Source organism: Microtus pennsylvanicus, chromosome 1 (assembly GCF_037038515.1).
Source record: "Microtus pennsylvanicus isolate mMicPen1 chromosome 1, mMicPen1.hap1, whole genome shotgun sequence".
Classification (NCBI taxonomy): domain Eukaryota; kingdom Metazoa; phylum Chordata; class Mammalia; order Rodentia; family Cricetidae; genus Microtus; species Microtus pennsylvanicus.
This window is the reverse complement of record NC_134579.1, coordinates 74,639,880-74,652,065: the sequence shown is the minus strand read 5'-3', so window position 1 is coordinate 74,652,065 and position 12,186 is coordinate 74,639,880. Positions and strand designations below refer to the sequence as shown.

The 12,186-nt window shown below is 32.8% G+C and overlaps 1 protein-coding gene across 1 annotated transcript; it reads right to left on the bottom strand.

Annotated features, from left to right (window-relative positions):
- Positions 1–1,003: 1,003 nt before the first annotated feature.
- Positions 1,004–1,945, bottom strand: LOC142843879 (olfactory receptor 2M3-like). The gene has a single exon (XM_075962006.1). It carries the CDS (start codon positions 1,943–1,945, stop codon positions 1,004–1,006), a length of 942 nt encoding a protein of 313 aa, XP_075818121.1.
- Between the last annotated feature and the right edge of the window lie 10,241 nt (positions 1,946–12,186).

Sequence of the window (12,186 nt, the reverse complement as noted above, 5' to 3'; positions counted from 1 at the left end):
CCTGAGGACAAGTTCACATACCATGTTCAAGAAACATAATCCCAAAGTGATTTAGATACAAACAAATTTAGTTATTTCAAGAATCATGTGTGTATAAACAACTTTGAGCTTTGCATAAGACTTCACCCTTAGCAAATGTCTACATTTCATCCTCCTCAGACTACAGTGGACATCACCAAACACTGTCACACAATTTTTGATAAAATATAAGTTAATTATATTCATGTTCATTTCTGACAGGTTTTTTAATAGAAACATAAGAATCTCTTTAATTTCATTTACTTTGATAAAATACTACTATCACAATGTGCCATGGCACTTAAGAAATATGCAGTCTTTAGAAAACATAAACTTCTCTATTAAAATTCACTCTTCTATGTATAATATTAATGCCAGCTCCTCATTCTCCATTATTTTAGAGAAATATTTATATTACAGATATACATGGTGTGCTAAAGACTTAATATGTTGTGTCCCTGTTGTATGTTGATTGTTGTTTGCATTTATCTTCAGTATTAGACCTGAATACATATATAAGAATTAGTAGAAAATTAGTACCTTCCTCTTAGCAATATTTTAAGTTCAAAGTAGGCTGAACTCAATAGAAAAAACTGTCAAAGCTTTTTGTATGAGCAAGCACTGTGAGGGAAAAGCATTTATTGTATGTTAGATGTTATTACTCACAAAAATATATGGCCTGGCTACAAAAATAACTGACATATTTTAAAAATAAAAAAGTCAACTTATTTCATGAATTTAACTTTATATGGTTACCATAAATCTACAATGATTAAAAATATAAGCTATTGTAATGTATTCCTTTATCATACCAATTTGCACGTAAAATATGCTTTTGAAGATATGACATTTCTGTCTTACCTAGGTAAGTCTTAAACTCAATATATTCATCATGTTGGACTTGAACTCATAGTATTCCTTTCTTTAATTTTAAAGCCCAACTACCTAAAATACAGCTAAAAATAGAACATAATAACCAACTAACTCACACTGCAACCTTGTTCATCCGTAATATTTTTAAGAATGCTCTGGACACTTCCCTGTTGCGGAGACTGTAAATGAGGGGATTCAACATAGGAGTAAGGATGGTATAGAAAGCTGACACCATTTTGTCCTGATTGGGAGAACGACCAGAAGAGGGTCTCATGTAAATGAACATGGCTGCCCCATAGTACATTCCCACCACCACAAGGTGAGAGGAACAGGTTGCAAAAGCCTTGTGGCGACTCTCAGCAGAGGACATTCGAATGACAGCCAAAATCACACGAGTGTAGGAAGCAATAATGATTGATACAGGGAAAATGAGCATAATTACACAGCAAAAAAATATCATCATTTCATATATTGAGGTATCACTGCATGAAAGAGTGAGCAGGGCTGGAACCTCACAGAAAAAGTGAGGTATTTCTCTGGCACCACAATATGAGAAAGACAATGCTGCTGCAACTTCTATTATGCCATCAAGGGAACCAAGAATCCATGAGGAGGCAGCCATGAGACCACAGATTTTATGACTCATGAGAATAGGATACCGTAATGGGTGGCAAATAGCCGCATAACGATCATAGGCCATTAATGCCAACAGAAAACACTCGGCTCCAAGTAGAGATACATAGAAGAATATCTGGCATCCGCAGTTAGCCGTGGAGATGGACTTGTTCCCAGAGAGGAAGTTGAAGGCCATCTGGGGCACTGTAGTACAGATAAGCATGAGATCCATGAGAGAAAGTTGGCTAAGAAGGATGTACATTGGCGTGTGAAGTTGAACATCCAAGTAGATGAGAAGCACCATGACAGAATTACCCAAGATGGCCATGAAGAAGATACCCAGTGTGAGTGAAAAGAAAAAAGTATGAAGAGGGCTATGATCAAAAATTCCCAGCAGGATGAAGTCATAGCTGAAGGTCGAGTTGTTCCATTGCATCATGAGTATGTTCACTGTAGAGACAGAATAAACAATAAAGGTCACAATGTGTCATTGAAAGGTTCCATTATTTCCATCAAATATATATATATATATATATATATATATATATATATATATATATATATATATATATGAAAAATTGTGTCTTTGGGAATAAGCTATTTTACTTCATGATGGCAGTGATTAAAACTTACTTTTGAGTTCTCTTTTGCACTCTCTTTCTCTCTCTCATGCACACCGACATGCACACACACATGCAAATGCACGCAGGAGAGTGCAAAGTTTGATTCTGTATTCAAAATTGACTTTCTACTCTTGTTTTTCTTGCCTTATCCCCTAAAGTGTTAGGATTACAGATGTACATGCACCACCATACCTGGCTTCATAGGAATTTTAAACTCAAATTTATTAGTAAGCAGATCTAGAAGATTCCATAAAAGCAGATATCAAAAGTCATGCTATGCAAGCCAAATGCAAGTTTGAGGAAGAATTCAATGTGCATGAATCTTTTCAGTCACCTCTTAATAATTATGAACACTATAGCTACTTTTGTTTTCAAAGCTTTTTTGTTATTCAAAAATTTAATTACATTTTTCCTTTTAATTTTTTAAATAAGCTTTTGATTATATTTTTGTATACAGTTATTTTCTTGTACATATGTCTGTATGCCACATGTATTTAATGTCCTTGGAGGCTAGAAAAGAAATCCAAATACACTGGGACCTGAATTATAAATAGTTGTGAACTTCTATGAGGGTTTGGGGAATTGAACTTGAGTCCTCTAGAAGAGTGACGAATACTCATAAGCACTAAGTCATGTCTTCAGCCCCTGTATTATTTTTTAATATTTCACTTATCTCTATTTTCATACAATGTATTTTGAGCACAATCTATCCTTCACCTACACCTGTAACCACCTTTCGCAGTCTCAATTTCTTTTCATATGCACTTTGAGTTTTCTTTTTTTTTTTCATGTATTGAGTCCAGTTTGTTTTGCCCAAATTATCTTAGGAATGAGGCTTGCTCTGCGCATGTAGTAGACATATCATGTGTCACATTATTGAACAAAACTGATTGTTCAGGTATTGGTGAGATTTTCTATATACATTCTTATCCTGCACTGAAGGTTTTGTATGTTTTGACTTTCTACAAGTCTTGTGTAAACAGTTATAACTACTGTGAGTTTATATTGTATCTACTGTGTTATTTCTAAATATGTAATTTCCTAAATATTATTTGCTGACTTCTATTCTTGAAATCTTTCTACCTTCTGTTCTATGAAACTCAGGGACACAGATGCTATATGTACATTCCATTTATGGTTAAACTATCAACTATCTCTTATTCTGTGTGTTTTATCTAGTTGAAGTCTCTGTGTTAATTGCAATTAACTGGAAGAAGACTCTTCTCTGATGAGGATTGTGATATAGCCCAATGCATGAATACTGCAAGAAGTCATTAGGAATCATTTTATTAGTGTGCTCATTTAGGGCAAAGGTAGTACTGAATTCTCTCATGGAGCCTAAAACCTACCAGGCAAGGTTAAAAGAAATTCTTTGAATTGAATAAAAATGAAAATTCATCATAGTAAATATGTGAAATATAATAATATATTACAAATAAAAAAGTTTATAGGACTAAGTGACTACATTTAAAAAGGTTTGGAGATATTTTATAGTAATAATGTAGTACTTTAAGGTCTTGCTAAAACAATAATAAAAACATCCAAAAAGAGTAGATGGGAATTGACCATTAAGTCCAAAAAAATTAATGAAATAAAATATAGGAAATAATACAAAGAACTACTGAATCAAAATATTGATGCTTTAAAAATATTAACAAGATTAACAAAACTCTAGGCAAGTTAATTAAAATAAATAGAAAGAAAACTCAATAAAATCAGAAAATGAAATGAAAACATTATAACACATATTAAATAAATTCAGAGAATCATAAATGTATAACAAAAATCTATATACAGTGCAGTTATGAAATAGAGCCCATAAATTCCTGATCCAGGACTGACCTGAATTGTCCCTCCCTGCAGACTAGCTTTATGGTAGTATAAGGGAATATGCAAGCTTCCAATGGAGGGCAGCAATCAACAGTCAAACCCAAATATTATGCCTATGAAACACTTCAATGACTAGCATGGACATTAATAATACTGGTCTTATACTGGCACAAATACCTTGCCAATAACCAACAGCTCTCAACTTGGGTTTAAGACCTGTTCCATAAGAATGGAACAATGTCTAGTACTTGAAACTTACCTAACTACTCAGTTCTAGGGAAGTCATGATTATTGAAGAAGAATCTATAACCACTAATTTACTTAGCCAGTATAATTTTTAACAAAATTCTATAAATATTTTTTTCTTATATCCCCCAAAAAATTATACTGCTCACTCCCCATTAAGAAAATTACATTTTGCAACAGATGGGGTCACTACTGAAAACCACAGTCAATCAAAATGTGTAGGTTTAGAGCCAAGTTCCAAGGAATACATCTACAAAACTCTCCTGAACCTAAGGCTCAGGAAACATTACAAAAGAGCATGCAGAAAGGTAGTAAGAGCCAGAGAATTATGGAATTTCCTATGAGACTGTGTCTCCCACAAAAATCCAAAGCTATACACGTGAACTATCATCAGCATGATGCCAAATGTCATCTGAAGAAGGGCAACCCCAATGGATGTGCCAAATTTGGCAGGATAAGCCCACAGAGCCTCATCCTGCACAATACTCTATAGGAAACCAGGGAAAACTGGGAGCAGGGTAAGTAAGTGGTCTTCCCCAGAGAAGAGCACACCAATTTGTCCAGTGACAACCAGCCAAGCCTGACAACATACATACAAATAATATTATACAGACAAAACAGCTTATAATTCGACTTATATATTGTAAATGTGTGTGTAGTACAATGCAATTATAATTAGCAGAAAAGCACGAATTTAAAGGAGAGTGAAAATAGGTATATGGAAACATTTGGGAGGAGAAAGGGAAAAGAGAAATATAATTCTACTGTAATCTCAAAAATAAAAATATCTATACAATGCTACACTGACAAATTTAAAAGAAATTAATTTCTAGCTAGATATGAATTACCAAAATCAAGCCAAGGTGATACAAATCATTTAAATAGATCTCTAAAAAAACAAAGAAAAAGAAATAATAATTAAATGAAAATAAGCTTGATATCAAGTGATTATTTTGCAGATTTCTACCATACCAGCAATGAAAGACAAAGAACAAGTCTTCTCTAATTATTACACAAAACAGACAAAGAAGGAACATTTTCATATGTGTTTTATGAAGTCTGCATTATCCCAATTCAAAACCAAAGATTCAAGAAAAATATTTATCTATCAGATGATCTCTGTAATAAACACAGACACAAAATTTTCCAGTAAAATAATTATAAACTAAAATCATAAATACACCAAAAAGACTACCCACTGTAATTAATTTGGCTTTGTCCCAAAGATGCAGAGTTTATTCATCATATGCAAACCAATGACTATAATCACCATAAAAATAGACTGAGGAAAAGAAACCACAAGATTATTTCATTAGCTACAGAAAGAGGCTTTGACAAAATCCAACATTCCTTCATGATAAAGCTCTAGAGAACCTGAGAAGACAGAGGCATATATTCACGTATTAAACAAAGCCTCAACACTTTCCCTAACTCTCTTGACTGGCACCTTGATAATTTTGAGTTAAAAAGTTGTTTTACAATTATAGAACTTAGTTTTTATATATCAGAACAAATATACAAACTTTATAGTGTTCTGAGGAAAAAAGTTCAACCTATATATTTCTCTGTGTCCCATATTCTTCAAAGGGGGCAAGTATAACATAATACTTTTGTTGTACAATTTCACTCACGACTTACTCCTAAACTGCTCCCTCAATGTCTCATTTATTTTTATTGTTCCATCACAGAAAGTTAAAGCCAACAACACTTTGTTGTAATTAAAGAAAATATCACTGAACTCTATCTAGGCTACCCAGACCAAATCCATGGAAGCAGTGTGTTAGTAAAAACCAGTTATGTAACACTGTGAAAAATGAATTTAGATCTAGAAGAGTAGTGTAATGATGGTATATTTCCCCCAACATGTATAAGAACATAAATTAGATTGTCAATACAGAAGGTTAGGATAAAGCTCAAGAGTAAAACTGGAAGAGAAGATGTAAAAAAGGGCAAGGAACAGTGTTTAGTTAAAAAAGAATAGAATATTAGTATAGATGTTAGAGATATCCATTTAAATACAACATATTATTGCATTATACATTTTATGATAATTTAAATAATATCATAAAATCTTATAATACTCCTCCATCTTTTTTAAATCTGATCTTTATTTTTGATTGTGTAAATGTTTAAGTGGGTAGATGTCATACATGAGGAAGTATTTAAGGAATGCAGAAGATGCTGATAGGTCCACTGGAGATGGAGTTAGAGGCACTTGGGAGCTGCTCATCATGGATACTGGGGCTGAATTTGGGATCAGTAGTCCATTTTATCTACTGAGCCATCTTTTAAGTGTTTCCAACTTTTGAATAACTAATGGATAAATAACTATTATAAAATTATTTTAAGGAATGGGATATTTGATATGTGCTGGAAAGAGGAGAGGAAAAGCATAAAGGGAAGTAAAGGCAATGAGTAAAAACGTCAAATAAATAGAATATGGAAAGATAGTGAATATCAAAAGAAAAGAAATCTTGGACTTATAAAGAAACTGAAAGATTGGAGCACAGAAAAGACAAAAAATGAGAAAAAAGGGCAAATAAGGTAAAAATAAAAAAGATAGTGAAATTTGGTTGGAATAAATAAATATAAGCATCTACCCTCAATGTTTTATGCTATGTAATGTTATTAAAATTATGTAAAATGCCTCAAAATTAATATAGAAACAATGCACTACTATATATATACATATATGTATGTGTATATATATATATATATATATATATATATATATATATATATATACACCTGTCATTGCCTAAACTTAAAATTACTAACAAATATGAGACTACAGAGAGAAACTTCAAATCATACCTCGCAAAAAGGATTGCTCATTTCTTCTAGGAGTGCCTGTGAGTACTGCTGTGGGAAATGTTCACATCTGAAACCCCTGAATTTATGTATAAAATTAATATGTTTTTTAATCCAACCAATATATTTTTCTCATGTTTTTGCAAAGATCCAATAGATTGTATTTTGTATTACTACTGTCCTAAGAAAGCAGCTGATATCCAAATTGTTCATGATTTCTACAGATTCAAATTTCACCTGACATTGACTGGAAAGTACTGTAGAAATTTTGCAACAATCCAGTTAATTCCTTTGAGATATATTTTCCATGAGAACCTTGTGAATGCCTACTTACAGATCTGGGATACAAGAACATTAACTAAGGCATCTCCATCTTTTTCTTTTCAATGAAGTTTCATTATTTCACAGTACTTTACTTCTATAATTTGTGTCACCTTCCAGTTACAATTTATACACTTAAATGTACACATATACAATCATAAATACACAGATTTATACAACTGAAAACACATGTACATTATCTACACATATTTCTGTATTCTTCTTGATTGTGTAGAAATCAAATTCTTCAATATACTGAGTTCAGAGATAATATGTGGCCTTGTTCTTTGTTCTTTAAAAATAACGTGTAAGAAACCTTGATTTCAAACAAAAAGGTATTTTATGTTTACTCTGCTATCAACTCTTGTGTTAAAAACCAAACCACATACCTCTGAGAATTTTCTGTCATCTTGGTGTAGGAAGCACAGAAGTTCTTACATGCACAGATATGTACTGGGGGAACCAGGAATGCAAAACACGTAGGATTTTTTTCTTCAAGGGGGGAGATATATATTATGTTTTCTACCCAGGAGGCTGTGAAAAGACATGTTCTAATGGCCTTGTGACCTTTATAGTTTCTACGTAGCCAGAGATCACACAGAATCATCCCTGAGACCCTTGTCTTGAGCTTTTTTTTTTCAGTTAATTGATAGAACCAATCTTTGTGGAAGATGTCTGATGTACTTTACAAAGAATTTCCATGTATTTAAGTCTTCAGCTTTGTTGTGCATGTTGGGTTGAGCTAATTAACACCAAGAATTTTTTCACAAAATTGTGTTGTATTTAAATATACCATTAAAAAACCTCTCAGAGTTTGAACTAACACTGGCTGAGAGACTTGTTAAATCAAACTGCCTTCTTGTCTCCCTCAGATCATCATTTTTCAGGCTATGCTGTTTACAGACGCCCTGAAGATTTTATAGCCATGTCAGGTTTCTCTACAAGGCCATAAAAGGTTCTCTTAAAACTCACTCATCAAAGTACATGACTTCATTGTCACTTTTAATCTTACCATCATTTAAATTCAAGTAACTTTGTAATATGCTCATTTTACCAGCTCAATTTTACTAATATTTTTAATAATATACTGTTTTCTTAAGAAATTGTTTGTTCTTGATTGATAACCTACATGCTTTCTCACTTTTGTGATATTATTCAAAGAAGGACATTTTATGTATTGGTGAAAGTCATAAATCGGCAGCCGGACTGCAAGAATGAGGAAGTTCATCAGATCTACTGGAAGGCCTTACCGTGACTTAAATCACACTTCAGACAGCTGTAAGCAAAACATAACATTCATTTAACATCTTCATAATTGATTTTCAAATCTTAAAGTCTTAAGAAATATAAGAAATATTATTATAGTTTTACAAAGAGTATAAAGTGAAATGCAAAAGAATATGAAGGCAGATCATCATGAAGAGTATCCCAGCATTTGAAGGAGTTTAACATAAAATAATATCTATCACATGAGTAATAAGTAATGTGTGGGTCTCTCCATGACAGAAGGACTCCCTAACATCATGGAAGTTGGAAAATACCTTTCCCCAAGTCTTACCTTCTATTTGTCCTCAACAAGAATTGTTCTTCACAAGGTAACTGAACACATTTAACCTTCTACAGCAATACCCAATCAACATTTTACCAAGTCATCTGTGATTTGTTTTTAGTTTCTCCAGGGAATTCAATGCCTTGCTTCAATTATGACACTATATGTTTCCAGCTACTTTTCTTTCTCAGTCTTCGAATAATTTAGACTTAAAGTAGAAAAACTTTTGCTTTATTTAGAAAACAGAGAAGGTTACTTTATTTTATTATTGAAAATGTACCATTTTTATTTTGTCTCTGTCATTTACATATTTGATTATTCTGACTTTATATGTCATATTTTCAAACTCTCTATTAAGTCCATAAAAATAAGTGAAAAGCTGCAATTTGCAATTTAAGTTCTCATTTTAATTAGGTTAAAGCATAGAGTGTTTCGTCTTATTTACCTGCGAATAGAGCATTATTCAATCTCATCAAATACTTTCAAACTACTAAGTAACGTCACTGTGATATCAGTAGGCTGACTTTCCATACATTAGTAGGCTTTTAATATTTCTGTTTGATGACTAAATATTTTCTACTCCAGATAACACAATTTGTTTCCATTTTTGTTTATTTTTGAGATGTCTCTATTCCCTTTATTCCCTCTATTCTTCTCATATGTCCCTTTCCATTAAATTTTATGGCCCCTTTTCTCATCGATTGTTATTATACAGCATTATTTTGGCTATTCTAGATTTTTGCTTTTCCATATGAAGCTAAGTATTGCTCTTTCAAGGTCTGTGAAGAATTGTGTTGAAATTTTGATGGGGATTTCATTGAATCTATAGATTGCTTTTGGTAGGATTTCCATTCTTTATGTCAATCCTACCTATTCAAGAGCATGAGAGATCTTTCCTTTTTGTAATACCATCTTTCTTCAGAAACTTAAAGTTCTTGTCAAATAAGTCTTTCACTTGTTTGATTAGTGTTACCAAAAATATTTTATGTTATCTGTGGCTATTGTGAATGGTCATATTTCTCTGATTTCTTTCTCAGCTTCTTTATCATTTGCATATAGGAGGGCTACTGACTTTTTTGAGTTGGTCTTGTATCCTTTCACATTACTGAAGGTGTTTATCAACTGAGTTCCCTGGTAGAATTCTTGGGTTCACTTATGTATCCTATCATATCATCTGTGGATAGCAAAAGTTTGACTTCTTTCCAATCTGAATTCCCTAGATCTCCTTGTGTTGTCTTATTGCACTATCTAGAACTTCAAAAACTATGTTGAATAGATATTGAGAGAGTGGACAGCCTTATCTTGTTCTGGATTTTAGTGGAATAACTTTGAATTGCTCTCCATTTAATTTCATGTTGGCTGTCAGCTTGCTGTATATTGCTCTTATGTTTAGATATGCTCCTTGTATTCCTAATCTTTCCAAGACCTTTATCATGAAGCGGTGTTGGATTTTGTCAGTGCTTTTTCAACACCTAATGAGATGATCATATGTTTTTTCTTTTAGTTTATTTAAATAGTAGATTGCATTGATAGATTTTCTTTTTGTGTGTGTGTGTGTGTGTGTGGTTTTTCGAGACAGGGTTTCTTTGTGGTTTTGGAGCCTGTCCTGGAACTAGCTCTTGTAGACCAGGCTGGTCTCAAACTCACAGAGATCCGCCTGCCTCTGCCTCCCGAGTGCTGGAATTAAAGGCGTGTGCCACCACTGCCCGGCTGATAGATTTTCATATGTTGAACCATCTCTGCATCTCTGGAATGAAGCCAACTTGATCATGTTGGATATTTTTTTCATGTGTTCTTGGATTCAATTTGCAAGTATTTTATTGAGTATTTTTACATTATTATTCATGTGGCAGATTGGTCTGTAATTCTTTTTCTTGATTGACTCTTTATGTTGTTTTGGTATCAGGGTAACTTTAGTTTCATACGAAAAGTTTGGCAATTTTCTTTCTGATTCTATTATGTGAACCCATTTGAGGAGTATAGCTATTAGCTCTTTGAAGTTCTGCTAGAATTCAGCACTGAAATCATAAGACCCTGGGCTTTTCTTGATTGGGAGGCTTTTGATGACAACTTCTATTTTCTTGTGGTCACCTGGTCTTGATTTAATTTTGGTATTTTTTATCTATCCTGAAAATTGTCCATTTCTTTTAGATTTTTATAATTTTGTGTAATACAGGTTTTTGTAATATTTTCTAATGATTTTCTGGATTTCCTCAGTGTCTTTTGTTGTGCCCCCCTTTTCATTTCTGACTTTTAATTTGGATGGTCTCTCACTATCCTTTAATTAGTTTGTATAGGGTTTGTCTATCTTGTTGATTTTCTCAAAGAACCAACTCTTTGTCTCATTAATTCTTTGTGTTGTATTCTTTGTTTCTGTTTGATTTATTTTGATCCTCAATTTAATTATTTCCTGATCTCTACTCCTCCTGCATGAATCTGCTTCTTTTGTTCTAGAGCTACCAGAGATGCTGTTTAGTAATTAGTGTGATATTTCTCCACTTTTTTTATGTAGGCACCTAGAGCTACGAACTTTCCTCTTAGCATTGCATTCATAGTGTCTTATATGTTTGGGTGTTGTGCCTTCATTTTCATTGAATTTTAGGATGTCTTTAATTTCATTTTTTATTTCTTTCTTGACCAAGGGATGAATTAATTGAGCACTGTTCTATTTCCATGAGTTTGTAAGTTTTTTGCAATTAGTGTTGTTGTTGAATTCTAACTTTAAACCATGGTGATCCAATAAGATACAGGAGTTTATTCCACTTTTTTGTATCTGTTGAGGTTTGTTTTGTTACTAAGAATGTGGTCAATTTTAGAGAAGGTTCTATGACATGCTGAGAAGAAGATATATTCTTTTGTGTTTGTGTGGAATGTTCTTCTGTTAGTTCTCATATTTCACTGTTAAATTTCAGTCTGGTTGACCTGTCCTTTGGGGAGAGTTTGATGTTGAAGTCTCCTGCTATTAGTGTGAGGGGTTTTATGTACGATTTAAGCTTTCGTAATGTTTATTTTATATATGCAGGTACTCTTGTATTTGAGGCATAAATCTTCAGGATTGACACATCATCTTGACAGAGTTTTCCTGTGATGAGTATTAAGGGTCCTTCTTTATCTCTTCTGATTTATTTTAGATTTATGTCTATTTTCCAAGATTTTAGGATAGCTATATTTGCTTGTTCTTTACGTAAGTTTGATTAGAGAATCTTTTACTCTTTTATGTCTGTTTTGAGTTTGAGGTGTGTTTCTTGTATGCAGCAGAAGGATGAATCATGCTTTCCTTTCCATTGTCTTAGCCTGTGT